This window comes from Vulpes vulpes, chromosome 9, assembly GCF_048418805.1.
Source record: "Vulpes vulpes isolate BD-2025 chromosome 9, VulVul3, whole genome shotgun sequence".
NCBI lineage: Eukaryota > Metazoa > Chordata > Mammalia > Carnivora > Canidae > Vulpes > Vulpes vulpes.
In genome coordinates, this window is record NC_132788.1 from 56,290,287 (window position 1) to 56,306,881 (window position 16,595).

At 48.7% G+C, this 16,595-nt stretch overlaps 1 protein-coding gene and 1 long non-coding RNA gene across 6 annotated transcripts in view; both read left to right on the forward strand.

The window, feature by feature from the left end:
* The first annotated feature begins 296 nt into the window (after positions 1-296).
* Positions 297-4,653, forward strand: LOC140593898 (uncharacterized). 2 transcript variants are annotated; one of them, XR_011994298.1, is made up of 3 exons: positions 297-613; positions 902-993; positions 2,626-4,653. It is a non-coding gene; the product is annotated as an uncharacterized lncRNA (long non-coding RNA). The 2 variants fall into 2 exon arrangements; XR_011994297.1 differs by having other exon boundaries at positions 297-993.
* Positions 4,654-9,019: 4,366 nt separating this feature from the next.
* Positions 9,020-16,595, forward strand: part of CFAP92 (cilia and flagella associated protein 92 (putative)) — a 74,534-nt gene continuing 66,958 nt past the window's right edge. For 2 of the 4 annotated variants that reach the window (XM_072720179.1, XM_072720182.1), the window contains exons 1-6: positions 9,020-9,262; positions 9,453-9,539; positions 9,845-10,139; positions 11,207-11,397; positions 11,978-12,182; positions 15,439-15,570. In XM_072720179.1, coding sequence (XP_072576280.1) covers positions 9,878-10,139; positions 11,207-11,397; positions 11,978-12,182; positions 15,439-15,570 — 790 coding nt within the window. In that variant the 5' untranslated portion in view covers positions 9,020-9,262; positions 9,453-9,539; positions 9,845-9,877. Of the gene's footprint in view, positions 9,263-9,343; positions 9,540-9,844; positions 10,140-11,206; positions 11,398-11,977; positions 12,183-15,438; positions 15,571-16,595 lie in introns of all 4 variants that reach the window. The other 2 variants (XM_072720180.1, XM_072720181.1) reach the window with 2 other exon arrangements.

Below are 16,595 nucleotides of genomic sequence, written 5' to 3' on the forward strand. Positions count from 1 at the left end.
GCGCCGCTGCCCGGGGCCCTCCGCCGCCGCTTCCAGGGGCGGCCCCGGAGTTCCCGAAAGGAGGGGCTTAGCGGTCGCGGTCGGGTTGGGGCGGCGCAGAGGGTTAGCTGGGAGGCAGTCGGGGTGGGGGCCCAGGGGCCTCTCTCGGCCGTCCCTCCGGGTGCCCCCGCGCCCCGCTCTTCGCCCCTCATCACTCCCGGGGCCTCCCTGGCGTCTCCATCTCCTTCCCCCCCAGGCCCTGTCGGCTTCGACTCCGACTCCCGCAGCTTCCGTCCGCCCGCCTTGCGCTGAGAGCTGGCCCGGGGACGCGCGGGGCGCGGGCGCAGGAGGGGCAGCCGGGGAGGCACCGGACGGAGGCTGCCGGGTCCTGTTGCTGGGGGCGGTCCCAAGCCCACGTGTCACTCCCCCCAGCGCCTCCCGGGGCAGCCCCGCGGGCTGGCTCTCCCCGCCCCCTCCTCCTGCAGGTGCGGGGAGCCCCTCTCCCCTTAGGTCGGACGCCGAGCTCGCAAGCCCACAGGTCGCTGCCCCGTAGACGTGCAGAGGCTCACGCGGTGACCAGAGCAGAGGCGCAGGGTTGGGGAGGTCAGAGGGCTGCTTGAGGGACCTCGCGCTGGTAAGAAGATCTGAAACAGACCCTTGCTCGCTGAGTTCTGTGTGTTTGGTGAGGCGTGGGGGGTGGGGGAGGCAGGGATAAGAACGTGATGGTTTTACAGCCCTTACCTGAGTGCCTGTGGCTGTGAGTTGGCCACGTGACCTGGGTTCCTCCCTGAGCTGGGGCTACGCTAACAGGTTGTTTGGCCAACATGTTCTCTGGTGCCTTACAACACATTTCTGAAAGGTGAAAGAAAAAAACCACCTTCTCGGGGGAGACCTAGGCTGTTTTTCCTTTCTCTTTCACAAGAGAGATGTCATGCACCTGCTACCCGCTCTGGGACCCGTTATCTGGCCGTGTTGGAGCAAGAGGCAGACTGTTCAACTGTCCTTGGCTGTCAGGTCAGAGCCAGAATCCAGCCTTCTCTATGATTCTAGAAATTTAAATGTTTGAAAAGGCAGTAAAAATCTGTTTCCTGTGCTGCAGTATCCCAGAATCAGCACTTTATTTGCAAATTTCTCCTCATTCTTGAAGATTTTGCCCAAGGGAAGGAGTGAGATGCTTCTCCCCAGCCATTTTGGACATTTTTTTTTTTTTAAATTACAAAAGTAATAGCATCTTGACAAAAAGTTTTACATCAGTTCTACTTCTTGGCTCCTACCTTAGACACGTGCACAGGATATTCACTGCATCATTGTTTATGATATTGAGAAACTAGAGACAACCTGGTACTCATCAGTGCATCAGCCAGGATGAATCACCATAAAAGGATGAGTGAAAAAAGCAAGTTGCAGTGTAGTATGTACAACATTATGACTTCAGTAACAATAACAACAAAACCACACCAAACAGTGTTAAATATTTTTATAATGGCATGTGTATGTAACTGTGCAGAATAAAAATGGAACGGGGGTGCCTGGAGGGCTCAGTTGGATAAATGTCTGCCTTTGGCTCAGGTCATGATCTCAGGGTCCTGGGATCGAGCCCCGCACCAGGTTCCCTGCTCAGTGGGGAGCCTGCTTCTCCCTCTGCCTCCACCATCTTGAAAAAAGACAGAAGGATTCAAAACCGATGCCGTGGTTATTTCGGAGGATCAAAGATGTTTAGCCTTTGCTGTAACATTTCCCTTTTTGACAAGGCAGTCGGTTTTTTTCCTTCTTTTGCCGGAAGACACACTTTATTTACCATTTACATAGCATAAAATTCACCCACTGAAGGGTGTTAAGTAAATGCTTTTAGTATGTTTGTAGAATCTAGACCCATCACAATCTAACTTCAGAAAATTCTCATCATCCATTTCCCAAAAACCCTTGTACTCCTTAGCTCATTTTCGACTTCACCCTGCACCCCTAACCTCCCTCGCTAGGCAACCACCACTTTCTATTTCTATAGATTTGTCAATTCTGGACCTTTTGTATAAGTAGAATTCTACTGTATGTGACTGGCTCCTTTTGGAAAACGTTAACAGTGATGTTTGCGAGGCTCACCTGCTCTGTAGCCTGTGTGTCAGTACTTTCTTCCTTTTTACCACAGGGTGATATTCCATCACGCGGCTCGATCTGTTCTGTTCCTCAGTTATTTGTTTATCAGTTGATGGACATTTGGGTTGTTCCCACGTTTTGGCTGTTCCAAATAGCACTGTTGTGAATATTCATGTGCAAGGTTTTTTTTTTTTTAAGATTTACTTATTTATTCATGAGAGTCACACACAGAGAGAGAGAGAGAGAGAGAGAGGGAGAGAGAGACGTAGAGACACAGGCCGAGGGAGAAGCAGGGTCCCTGCAGGGAGCCCGATGTGGGACTGGATCCCAGGACCCCAGGAGCCAAAGGCAGACGCTCACCCGCTGAGCCACCCAGGTACCCCTCATGTGCAAGTTTTTGTGTGCACATGTTTTCATTTGTCTTGTGTGTTGACCCAGGAGTGGGACCGCTGCTTGGATGGTGGTTTTATGTTCAATTTTTGAACTGTTTTTTTCACCATGGCTGCCCCATTTGCCCTTCTAGCGGCGGTGTTCCCGTTTGTTTCTCGACAGGGGAAGTAACATGCCACACGTACTGCCCTGAGCCAAGCCCCCAGTGGCTGTCACCTGTATGCTTCCAGCAGGCTCCCCCAAGGACTGCCTTTGGACTCCTACAGTGTGTTCTCCACAGCCAGAGGATCCCCTCCTCTGCTCAGGAACCCCCAATTCTTTCCCCCTCACAGGGACTCAGGGCCAAGTCCTCACCATGCCTCCAAGGTCAGGTCACCCCACTCTCAGCCCGTCCCCAGCATCAGACCTCATCTCCTGCTGCCTTCTCCCCTGACCTCTTTCCTGTTCCTTCTAGCTCACCTCAGGCTATTTGCAGCTGCCTCTCCCAGATGTTCACAGCCCCCTCACCTCCAATGCCTTTGCTCCAACATCATGTCCTTAGCGAGGCTTTTGGTGACACTGGAAGCCCCCTGCCCCTCTGCCAGCTCTGTCTTCCCTGTGTGTGTGGTCTCCTTGTATTAAACTGTCACTCAACCATGAGGGCAGCGATACTTGTCTGTTCCCCTGGCACAGTGTCTGGCACACTGGAGGGAGACAGTCTCCAGCTTTCTTCTCAGATGCCTCCCTGGTTGCCCCTGGGAATGGTGTAGTGTGTTGCCTTCCACATATCTTCTTTGCCTGTCGGTGGTATGTAGACTTTTTGTTTGTATTTTGGCTCTTCCGCCACGTTGCTGTTCATCTGTGGGGTCTGAGCTTTGTGAGGCCAGGAACCCGATGCCCCTCAGTCCCAGCAGGGGCCTGGTACCGCACAGGCGCTAATAACGTTGGTTCGTATGAACACACATTTGTAGATGTGAACTCACTGCAGCAAATGGGAAGCCTGCCTCCAGTTGGCATTGGTGGGATTCAGTGTCCTTGGATCCAGCGATGTTGGGGGTCAGTGAGACTCCCAACCTTGGCTGTTGATTGCCCCCCGCTGCCCCCCAGGCTGGACTGTAGAAGCTTCTAGGCCTGGGGCCCCATGGCTGTGGGTTTGCTGGGTACATTTCGAACGGCACTCTGGAATTCGCCTCTGGATGGCCCAGTTGCATCTATGCAGCTGAATCGGATTGGACTTCACGGTAGTGCTGAGAGCCGGCCGCGCAGCTCGCCTGGGCGCTCGCCCCTACCCCTGTCGCTGCAGCTGGGGGCTGCTTTGGGTGACGGAATCCTTTGAACAGTAGTGTTCCTGGGCCAGTCAACATTGAAAAGAAAGCCTTGAAATATCTTGCCATGGAGCGTTGCCTGGGCCTCCGCCCCCCCCCCCCCCCCCCCCCCCCCCCCCCCCCCGCCCGCAGCTCAGCAGGGGCCCGGGGAAGTCAGGGTTGATAATGGGGCGCTGTCAGGCCTGTCTGTCTGCTGCGCGGTGTTACCAGGCGCCTCTGAAATCATTCCGGTTGGACCCACAAGGTTTTTGTTGAAGGTTCGAAGTGAGCAAACTCAGAGGTCTCCTGTGCTCTTTTGTTCTGAGCTGGGGGGATGGGTGTGTGTCTGCGTGGGGGAGAGCTGAGGCCCCAGCAAAGAGATGATTTTCTAAAGTCAGTTCACTATTGTTTGAGCCATTTCAAAAAGTATATTGTTTAACATTGTCTTTAAACAGCCCAGAAAAAAATGCTAAAAAGCAAAAATCACCCCCAGAAGAGCGCGGGGGACTAGGGGGCAGAGGGGGGGTGGTCTACAGATACTTCTGATGTATTTGTTTCCAGGCGTTTTCCATGCATTTGGGCATGAAAGGACTTCCCTGGGGTGGTTGTTACGTGACTATACATCTGTCAAAGCACTTAAAAAGGACGAGTTTTACAGGATGTGAATTGTAGCTCATTAAACTTAACATAAAGAAACACGGTTGAAATGCTGTTGCTGGGATCTTTCTTTGCACATCAACCATACTTCCTAAACAGCTTGCCATCATTAATATGCCTTTGCAAATGTTCTTGAGCACCACTCGTGTTCCCTCCTACGACTGAGCTCTGAGGTGCTTCATTGTCCCCCAGGGACGCACATCAAGGTAGTTTGCAGTTTTTCTCCATTAAAACAACACCGTGAACTGTTGACTCTGTATCCCAAGTGATTTACTACTGCGCCAGGGAGTTTGAACATTTTATTCGCTCTTGATACTGTCAAACTGTTTTTCAGAAAGCTTTTGTCATTCTATGCAGCCCCTGGAGTGTCTGGGAATGTCTGTGAGTCCTCATTTTTAGTGACAAAGCTTTTATATTTTCAGGAGACTTGGTTAGTAGATTTGCTTAGTGTTCAGACACCAATTTTACTTCTAATAAAAATCGGACTGAACTAGGCAAAGATTTCTTAGTCATAGCACAAAATGAATGGTCCAAAAAGGAAAAAAATCAGTCAATTTGAAACTTTTGCACTTCAAACAGCAGTGGTAAAGACACCCTTAAGAAAGGGAAAGGACCCAGAGGAGACCAGAAAATGTTTGTAAAACATAGGTCCAGTAAAGGACTTGTATTCAGACTTTACAGATAACTCCTACAGCTCAGAAGAAAAACAACCCAATCAAAAAGGGGGCAAAAGAGAGGAACAGATGGTTTACCAAAGAGGATATATGAATTGCTGATAAGTCCATGAAAAGATCTCAGTATCATTAGTCATTAGGGAAATACAAAATAAAACCTCAATGGGATGCTATTTCATACTCATGAGGATTCGTAATAAGTTAGACCCACAATAAATGGTTTCTGGACGACATGGAGACAGGAACCCTCATACTATGATGGTGGGAATGTGAAATGGTGCAGCTGCTTTGGAAAACAGTTTGACAATTTCTCAAAAAGAGCAAGTGTGAAACTGCTGATGTAGAAATATTGGAGTTTAGGAGTGAATGGCCAAGAAAGACGTCTTTGGTGCAAAAAGGTGGTTTTATTAAAGCACGGGGACAGGACCCCCCCGCCCCCGGCCCCCGTGGACAGAAAGAGCTGCATTTGAGTTGTGATGTGTGACTGATTATATACTTTCAAGTTGGGAGAGGGGTTAGGGATAGCATAAGTCTCTAAGGCTTTTGGAAACAAAGTTTCTAGGACCTTGCAGGGTGGGGGGTGGGGGGTGGGAGTTAGCTTTTATAAGGAAAAGGTGGTTTATTACTATCTAGTAAAACCTTAGTGGTGAGACCCTTCGGATGTATATCAGTGCAGCACATGCTTGCAGGATGATTGCCAACATGTATCTTGGGGGTGGAGGGGATGGTAAAGGAAGTTTCCAAAAGGATTTTTAAATGTTAAAGGAGACTTTCAGGGTCCTGGAGGTTCGGACTAATATTAAGCCAGGATTGCTTTCTGCCTCTAGCAAAGTATCTAGAGGCAGCTGAGTTCCTAGAGGAAGATCACTCTGCATGTCTCAAGGACTTGTCAATGGGCTGTAAGTAGTAAAGAAATTTAATTCTTTTTCTTTTGCCTTTGTTCTCTGCATCACTACCACATCTTTACCGCATGACCCAGCTATTTAACTCTGAGTGTCTACCCAAGAGAATGAACACATTTGTCCACGCAGAGACTTTTTGTGGGTATGTTCATGACAGCATTTTTGATAAATATCTAAATGTTCAACCTCAATGTCCATTAACTGATGAACAGATAGGCAAAATGTGCATCACACAATGAAGCATTATTCAGCCATGAAAAGTAATGGAGTATTGATTAATACTACAGCATGAATGAACTTCAGAAACATTATGCTAAGCGAAAGAAGTCAGTCACGAAGCAAAGCCATGTATCACATGATTCCATCTATGTGAAATGTCCAGAAAAGGGATAGGAAGTAGATTAGTGGTGACCTGGGGCTGGGGCTCAGAACAGAGATTAATCGTAAATGTGTATGAAGGGTCTTATTAGGAAGATAAAAATGTTCTAAAACTTATTTATGGTGATGGTTTTGTCACTTGGTAAAGTCACTAAAAATCATTAAATTCTATACTTGAAATGGATGAATTTTGTGATATAAAATATACCTCAGTACAGCTATTAAAAAGGGGGGTTAGAGATGGTGAGGAGAAGACGGATATAGCTTTTCCCCAAATATGCATCCAGCTGCCAGAGGCTTGGGAGAACTTCAGAAAGCCTCAGGTGCCCATGGAAGCTTTGGCGCTCCCCTACCCTGCCAGGAAGAAGGACACAGTGATTGAATCCCTTCAGATTGCTCTGCACCGTGGCTTTGCCCTTCCTCCTATCCGGATAGGAGTCTGTTCTTCATCCCCTTGGGTCTTGGCTGGCCCTTGTGACTTGCTCTGGTCAATGGTTATGGTGGAAGTGATGCTGTGCCATTTTCAGGCCTAGGTGACAAAGGGCCTTGTAGCGTGCACCCCTGCCCTGAGAATGCCATTGGAGGAAGCTAGTCCAGCCAGGTGGAGCATGAAGGGTGGTCATGGTGGGGAGGGAGGATTAAGGTACCCCAACTGCCATTTTGGAGCTTCCAGCCCTGTTGATACAGATGATGCAGCCCAGTGAGTGAGTCTGACCCCCACCAGTGGTTGCCCAGCTGATCCACAGAACTGTAAAAAAATAATAAGTGGCTGTTGTTTTAATGCTGTTAAGTTTTGGGATGTTTTGCTATGCAGCAACAGACAACTGGAACACATGCCCTTTCTTCTTTACGTGGGCTTTGCCTGTCCTGAAGCCATCTTTGCTGACGGAGGTGCGATTTTGGATCCACCTTTCACAGCTGAGTGCCAGGTAGCACACCTTTGCCCTCACTCCATCCCATGACACGCTGGATCTTGACCTCGACACCATTTCTCTCAGGGTAGTGGTTCTAATCCTTGACTGTGGAATAGAGTCTTGGTGGAGGTAATTTTGAAAAATATGGGGGTCTGTTCCAGTTGTTTATTATCATGCAACAAATCATCTTAAACCTTAGTGCCGTTTTTTTTTCCGTAGAGCCTTTTTTTTTTTTTTTTTAAAGATTTTGTTTATGTATTCATGAAAGACACAGAGAGAAAGAGAAGCAGGCTCCTCACAGGGAGCCCGATGTGGGACTCCATCCACAGACCCCAGGATCACGCCATGAGCCGAAGGCAGATGCTCAACCCCTGAGCCACCCAGGTGCCCCTAAACCTTAGTGGCTTAAGACGAGAATAATTTATGTTGGTCATAAATCTGCAATTTGGGGTGAACTTGGTGATAACAGCTGATTTTTGCTACACATAGTGTCAGTTGGGGGTGGCTTAAAGGCTGGGAGCTGGAATCTTTGGAAACCTGGCACTCTTGCATGTCTGGTGCTTGGGGCTGGGAGTCAGCTGGGAGCTCTGCTGGTGCTATGGCCAGCACATCTCCTTGTGGACTTGCCATGTGGCTGCTTATGCTTCTTCACAACATAGTGACTGAGTTCTTAGAATGAGCTCCCCAACTGGACAAAACAGAAGTGGATGGAGTTTGTATAAGCTGGCCTCAGAAGTCAGAGTGTCACTTTGGCTGAGATGATCACAAAGGTCTATCTGGGTTCAAAGGGGAAGGGACTAGGCCCACCACTAGATGGGAGGAGTGCCAACATCACTCTAGAAGAAGAATGTGTGGGAAGGAATCTGTTGAAGTGACTCTCTTCAGAAAATACCCTGTGTTTACTGGTTCCTAAGCCCCACCACTGGAGAATCAATGCTGCAGGTCTGGAGCGAAGCCTCAGGATTGAAGTTCTGACATACTCCCTGGTGATTCTGATGCATATCCAGGACCAGGCAATGGTGCTTTGTCTAAGACCTGTGGCCCCTCAATTCTGAGCTCAGAGCTGTCCCCACAGGAGATGCTGCAGAGGTTGGTTGCTGCCGTGAGTGGTCATGTGGTATGCTGTTCCCTCTGCTTGGAATACTTTCTCTTGCTTTCACTGCTTGGCAAGCCCCAAAGTTTGGCTTTTGTCACCTCCTCCATGAAACCTGTCCCTGGCTCCTGCCCCCTCCAGCCAGTCACCTTTGTGGTGTGTCCCTGCACGCCAGCGCCTTGGGCATTACATAGTCTATGTAGGGAGCAGCAGCCAGCCTCTCTCACCTGGGGGTTTGGGTGGGCCGGTATTTGCAGACTTTGGAGTCAGTCTGGACTTCAGTCCAGCGCTGCCAGGACACACTCACCCGTGTGGCCTCAGGCAGGTCGTGGCCACTAGTCTAAGACTCAGTTTCCTCATCTCTTTAAGGACGTCAGCGACAGAAGCAGAGAGTCTGTGTGAAAGAGGTTCGGGGTAGGGTAGGGTTATCAGAGTTTTCAGAGCCCATGGCTTCTGCGGCCTTTATCAAAGAATGGGACGCAGGGGCTGCTGGCGGTATAAGGGGGAGCCAAAACCCCTGTCCCCCGTACTGTAGGGAAGGGCGAGGCATGTAATAGGTGCTCACGTTCAGAGCAGGAATTCCTTAAAGACTGAATGAATGAGTGGATGAAAGGAGGCCACTAGCTTCTGAACTTGGATACACCTTTTTTGCCAGACCTTGTCGGTGCACCTGGTGGGAGGGGCGGGTACCAGGGGCTGAGGCGGGAAGCCCCAACGCCCGGAGCCCCGCCCCCGAAGCCCGGGCCGCGCCCGTCTCCTAGCAACTGTCAAACACAACTGCGCTGCGGCGTCCCGCGGGCCTCCCTGGGCGGTGCGCCCGGCGGCTGTACAGCAGGTGTGCGAGCGGACTGACGCCCCGGTCTGAGCCCAGGTGGCTGCCCAGCGCATCCCCTTGCAGGTACGGAAGGTCCCCCTCTATCTGCTGCTCCACCTGGGCACCCCTTTCGAAACAAAACCTTAGCCCGGGTTCCTCCTCCAGGGACCCTGAGGCCAGCACTCAAGGCCCATTCGTGTCTCGCGTCGGGGGTTCTCGCCCTCTTCGACCTCTCCAGGCTCTTGCACGTGCTGTCCCCTTGCCTGGTTCGCAGGTCCCCACATTGCAAACCCATCCTGTGCTCTCGCCCGAGGCTTCTCCAGGGGAAGCACCGGCTTCTCTCCCAGCTTTGCGGTTCTCGGTAAGTGCACTTACCTGGAGCTGGCGTTCCAGAGGGCCAGTGATTGATTTGTGAAAGGACGAGCGGCTGGGGCGGGGAGGATAGACTCAAGTTGGAGAAACTGGGGATACTTGTGATTACTGCCAGCCATCATTCTCTGTGGTTCACTGTTGAGTGCCTACTGTGTGCCAGGCAGTGTCCCAGGCCTTGACCCTTCAACCCAGGACAGGGAAGGGAAGGAGGGGAAAGTGAGTCATCCTGAAGGAGGTGAAGCTTACCTCCTGGGAACAGAGGGAGGTGACAGCAGTGCCTTTATTTTCTTGCAGCCAGGAGTGCCACGCCTTTGGGTGCTCTTCAGAATGTCGCTGCACGCCTGGGAGTGGGAGGATGAGGACAGGGTGAGCATGGGGCCCATGTCCTCCATGGGCAGCTTTTACCAGTCTGGGAGTGAGTGTGATATGGAGGAGTACCTGAAGGTCAAAGCCCAAGCCCAGGAGTCAGACTCTGAGCACCCATTCAGCAGCGAGTCCTCATATGGGCCCGCCAGCACCTTCAGCTCTGATGTGCCCCAGGTGGTTCCCTGCAAATTCATCATCTCACTGGCCCTCCCAGTGAACACTGGTAAGTGCTAGAGCTGAATCCCAACACCCTCTCAAAAAGGGAGTGCACAGATGACCTTCTCCCAGAGGTTTGGGGCACCTAGGCTCCATCTACTGTCTTCCCCAAGTGGGGTGCCCAATGCCAGCAGCAGAGCTCAGGAAAGAAACTGCAATTTTAGGGGGTCCACTGTGGGCTAGGCAAGTGAGTGATTAAATACACTCCATGTGCTTAATCTATCGGGCCTAGTAACTGTCAACAACCCTAATTATTCTATTTGTGGATGAATGAATGAGAAAGAGGTTAGGGCATTGGTTCCCATAAACTGGCTATCCATCACCAGGTTCCGTGTTTAAATTCTCAGATGTGCTGAATTAAAATATCTGAGTGTATAGGCATATCAGTTACCTTTTGCCCCCCAAATCCTGTGTAACAAATTTGAACAACTCCCCAAGCCCAGGGCTCCAAATGCAAATCCTTTGTTCTCCTGGATGGGCAGGTGGGGGGATCCAGGCTAGGCTCCCTGTGGTGGCTCTGCTCTGCTTCATGTGTGCCTCTCATCCTTCTGCTGGACATGTGGGTCGGCCAGACACATTCTGTGTGTCTCTGCTTTTCCTTAACAAAAGGGCAAGCCCAAACATCCAAGAACTCTTCAGGTCTTTGGGCACCTCCCCCACCTGCTAACATTTTTTGGGCCCAAGTTAATCACATGATTGAACACCAAGATTAGGGGCAGAGTAAAGAACTCTTTTAGAGTTCTTTCGAATTGACCTATCTTCTGGGGAACTTGAACTTTTTTACTGCCAAGACCAGGGAAGGCAGGTGAAGCACCTCAGGTGAAAAATTTAAAGAGACACTCCCTCTCAGAGTCATGCACTGAATTTTTGTGCCCTGATGTCCAGTGCAGACCCTGTTAACTCTACTGGCTAGACGGACTGGACCTGCATCTCAGCCCCCAAGCAGGGCAAGCAGCACGGGAGTGGGTGTCCTTCCACAGCATCAGGCTCTTTCTTGGTTCCAGAGAACTGTGGAGATGGGTGTACTTTCCCATGTGAGGTTCAAACAAGACTCATTAAATGCATGTCTTCTAGGTTATAAAGGAAAATATACAATTTTGATAGAAAAATATAGGAAACACCCTAAAGTGGACAAACCAACTGCAAAGTATCGCCGTTACTACCACATTGAGTATTTCCTTCTGCCAGATGATGGGGAGCCTAAAAAAGTTGACATGGTGGTATTTCCAATGGTGGCCAAAGTGTTCCTGGATTCAGGAATTAAGGTGTGTGTGTACCTTGTATATAGTCTAATACTGCATAAGGTGTGCTTGCTTCCCCTGGAGCTTGCTAGAAATGCAGAATATTGGGATCCCCCCTGCCAGACCTACTGAATGAGAATCCACACTGACCTAAAAATACCAGTTACTGAGCTTTCTATTTACATATCTTTATCTAGTAATTTCTTTGGTGGTTCAAAGTTTTTGCTCCTTTTATGATTTCCTTCTCTGTATGAGTACCTGTGTATATCCATGTGCGCACACATGCCTGCCCGCACACACTCCCACCCTCCTGCCTGTGGTCTGGCTTTGGGTCAGTGTTTGGAAGTCACCAGAAAGGGCACGGTTTGCAGGTAATTGCTTTGTCTTTTCTGATGAACCCAGAAGTGTGATGGGCTTTCGCTGGGACACTTGTTTCCTGAGTGAGGTGGGAGCTGGGGGCAGGGTTGGAAGGAGTGCGGGGTACAAAAGGCAGGCAGGTGGAGAGCAGGGCTCAGAAGGCTGAGGCTGGTGAGGGTGAGGAATCTCAGGCTGCTGAGCCTCCCAGTCCTGCACACTTAAGGCCTCTCGGTGTTCTTTGACACAGACAGTGAGGCCTTGGCAAGAAGGGGACAAAGTCTGGGTGTCATGGACGCAGACTTTCAACATCAACATGACGAAGGAATTACTAAAGAAAATAAATTTTCATAAAATAACCATGAGGGTCTGGGACACCAAGGACAAGGTTTCGAGAAAAGTCAAGTATTACCGGTTAAAGACAACTGGGTATTCAGAAGATACAGGATGTTGTGGTGAGTCGAGTATTTGTGTTTTATTTGAAACATTGCTAGAGGTGCATGACTTCTCACCAGTAACAGGAGCAGAGCCAGTGTCCCCTCGTTTACTTCATCTCATTTTCCCCAGGGCACATGTTGATTTGTGTGTCCATGGTGCACCATCCGTCCAGGACAAGCTTGAGCATCAGGAAGTAGCGCCTCATGGAGTTGTGTCTGAGGGTGGGCAGTGTCTGTGCATGCACATTGGTCACCACCTCTGCCTCCACCACAGTTCTGGACTTCTGTTCCCAGGAAGCACTCACATGTCTCCTGACATGGGTGTTAGCTACTATCCAAAAAAAAAAAAAAAAAAAAGACACCAAGAAACAAGAGAAAACTTTAAAATCCCATGATCCTGAGACAACCGTATTAGACCTTCTAGATTCTTATTTGGGTAAATATTTTATCAATACCAGAAAGTCTCCTCTTGAGTTCACTTCCAAGGAGAGAGCTAGGAGGAGTGGAAAAATCCAGGCTTTGAGGTCAGCCAGCTTAATCCAACCTGTCTCCCATCTTGAACTAGCCAGTGGCCTTGGGCACCCTTCCACTTCCTCTGGTTATATGCACCCGAGGCACAGGGATGGGAATGTCCCCCCACCTCCAGCAATAAAGAGGGTGTGTGTTGTCGCTAAAGAATTTAGAAGCTATACTAAAATGCTATCAATTAAAGTAGGCCATGGCATTAATGTTAAGATGCATCCAGTTTTTAGAGATGTGAAAAGGTCATGGCGAGGTGCATCCGAGAATGGATGGAATATGGTGCTATTATCACTATTGTTGGTGGCTCCAGACAAGTATAGTTACCCCCAATTTACAGTGAGCAAAGAACACTGACACCTGCCTGAAGGGCGTGAATCGGAACCCGTTTTTTGTGTGACTAGAAACCCTCTGCTTTCTCGGGCTTTCCAGCCTGCCTTCTCGAGGAGCCTTTCTGGCCCTGGGGGCTTGCTGCTTCTGACTGTTCATCTTTCACTTATACCTGAGGTTTCCTGGTGCTGTTGGCATTTTGAGTCAGACCATTCCTTGTTGTGGGGGCTCCCTGTGCTTAGCAGCACTCCTGGCCTCCACCTGCTAGATGCCAGGAGTAGCCTCCCAGTTGTGACAACCAAAATTTTCTTCAGATGTTGCCAAATGTCTCCTGGGGAGAGAAGCAGACTCACCCCTGGCTGAGAATCACTTGTTTATATCTACACTACTCACTGTAGGGTTTCTGTGTGAGAAAATGGCATTCAAGGTGACTTTTCTTTTTGGACCAAAGGAAAGACCCGCATCTTCAAAGTGTGGCATTCAAAATCACCTCTCTTAGATGTATTTGGAGTGTGCCTCGATGTAGGTTCCAGGGCCTACCCCAGAGCTGCTGAGCCAGAATTTCTGGTAAACATCTGCCCTGAAGTGAGCTCACATTGGAGCAGGGGTGTTGGGGTGGGTCTTTCAGGAAGGCTTCCCTGAGAAGGGGCCAGAGGAGCCAAGTCTGGAAGGGTAAATGGAATCAGCTGGCCAGAAAAGGAAGGAGGCCCTGCAGGGAGGGCCATGGGCCTTTGTGAGTATTCTTGAAATGACAGCACTTGCTCTTCCTCAAACCCCATCTCAAGCCTGGCATCAGTGCCTCTTATGTTAAATCATTTTTCTATAAGCTGTGAATGTTCACTTTGAAAAACAATTTAGAAATGACTAGCACAGGGGCGCCTGGGTGTCTCAGTGGCTGGGTGTCTGACTCTTGATTTCAGCTCAGGTCATGATCTCGGGGTTGTGGGATGACAGTCTCTGTGCTCAGTGTGGAGTCTGCTTCTCACTCTCCCACTGCCCCTCCCCCATGCCTTTTTTTTTTTTCTCTCTCAAACCAATCTTAAAAAAAAAAAAAGAGAAATTGACTAGGACAAGAGAGAAAGAAATAAGATCCCATGATGCCGGACCAAAGGTAGTCATTGTTAACATTTCCCTGTGTGTTTTATATGTAAGGAGAACATTTTTAAAAAATATTTTATTTATTTATTCATGAGAGACACAGAGAGGGAGGCAGAGACATAGGCAGAGGGAGAAGCAGGCTCCCTGTGGGGACCCCGATGTGGGACTTGATCCCAGGACCCCGGGATCATAATCTGAGCCGAAAGGAGATGCTCAACTACTGAGCCACCAGGTGCCCCAGGAGAACATTTTGATGAAAATGCATCAGGTGCACGTGTTGTCTTAAGCCCTGGCTTTTTTCACTTTTAAAGCTATTTTCCTGATACTCCGTCTCTTGGGAAGGCAGAAATGGCATGAAAGGTTGGCTCATGTTACAAAGAGGATAGGAAACATATTTGGGTGAACCATAGGTCCCATGCCACAACTTGTCAGTTTTTGGCTTGCTGGTCTTGAATGGAACATCCCATCAAGTATTAGCCTGTCTCCTCTATTAAATCTGCTCAACTTCTTGGTTTCTCAGTCCTGGACAAAGACTATCATTTGTGAAGCCTTGAAGTCATGTGTGGCATCTGCTATGCCCTCAGCTCTTGGCTGTCTCTCTCTCCAACACTTGGTTGGTGCCCTGCCTGTGTTGTGTTTTTTGGGACTTTCTACCCCCTCAGGTGGCTCCTCCCTCTGTATCCAGGTTTCTTCCCTATCTCCTCTCTTCTACCATTGACTTGTCTATATCACTGCTTTGACCTTGGCACTTCATTGCTCTGCACCTTTTTATATTGGTATCTGTCCTTCAACACTGAATCCAATTGCACCTCCTTTTTTTCACCTCTTTCCTGCATCTTCTATTATCTGCATTCATTCATTCACTCCCTGGCACGTTCATTATTCCTCACCTAGTGGTTGCTGCTATAAGCATGCAGAGTCCTGTATTGATAGAAATGAAAGATAGAGGGCTCATCTCCCTAGCTGACTGCAAGGAGCCTTGGGAGTAGTTTTGACTTAATAAGTACCAGCTCTCTGACCACAGGAAAGTTATAGAAGTGTCATACTCCCCATCTGTAAAATAGGGCAAGTGGAAGTGCCTTCCTTCAAGTGAAGTGTGGTGCTTAAATGGAACCACACAGGTCAAGTACTCAGTGGTCTTGTTTGGAAGAAGCCATTGCCAGTTGGTATTTTGAAGCAGCCTCCTGTGCAACTACTCCTGGTGGGCAGTGGCCCTGCCTGTCTTACCCACATGCTCCATCTCTGGCACCAGGAGAGTGCCATACACATGGAAGGTGTTCTGTAAGCATTTCTGATTAACCTAGTCAATGATTCTTCTGCATTCTAGAAGAAGTGAAAAATTTGGTTTTAAGTCAGAGAAGATTGTCTGCACAGGCTCCACACATCAGAGGGGAGTGGAACCAGGAGGATGCACGAGAGAAAACAGAAAAAGCAGGAAAGCACACAAAGTCTTTGCATGGTGAGTGGAGATGACCCCTGTGGACAAGTTAGGTGTGAATCTGGGGCAGGGACAGGGTTGGATTGGTGTTGCTGGTGCCGTGCATGTATACCGCTGTCCCTCATGTGTATCAGCATCTCCGGCTGGTGCTAGCTCACTCTGGGAAACCAGAGCTGCTCTCAATGCAATCACTTTTTGTCATTGAACCTTTTTCTTTGCTTAATTTTTATTTAATGACTTACAAGACTTTTCTATATATGTGGGGTTTTTTAAGAAAAATTAGTGAAGGACAGCCTGGGTGGCTCAGCGGTTTAGTGCCACCTTCAGCCCAGGGTGTGATCCTGGAGACCCAGGATTGACTCCCACGTCAGGCTCCCTGCATGGAGCCTGCTTCTCCCTCTGCCTGTGTCTCTCTCTGCCTCTCTCTCTCTCTGTGTGTCTCTCCTGAGTGAATAAATAAAACTAAAAAAAAAAAAAAGAGTAAGAAAAATTAGTGAATATAGAAAGGTATAAGACAAGCAGAAAAAACAATCTATAGGTCCATCACCAGGAACAAGCATTGTAATATTTGAGTTATTATATAATTTTTGGCCAATTCCTTTGTTGTAAGGTTCTTTTTTGTTTTTTTACACAGATGAGGTTGTCCTGGATACATAATTTTGTTTTCTGAGATTAATATGTCACCATGTACAGTTTCCTATTTACTTAAGAACTTGGCATAAACTCCATTTGTGGTGACTACATAATTTTTCATCTGCTGGTAGCACTGTAACATTCCTTATAGGTGGGAATGTAGGGCTCTTGGGAGTGTTTTCAATACTCTCTAATATAAACAGTGATGAATTGGACACTGGATAAATAATAGACTTTTTTCTTTCTTTTCCCCCCTATGTGGAGTGTTTTATAAGAAACTAGAGGCCTCCTGTTGCCTCCATTTGTCCAAATAATCATAAAGTCTGTATATTCATTTACTCATTAAAAATTAACCATTTTTTTTGTGCTTACCACACACCCATTCCTCTGTCTGGTGACTGGCATTACAAAAT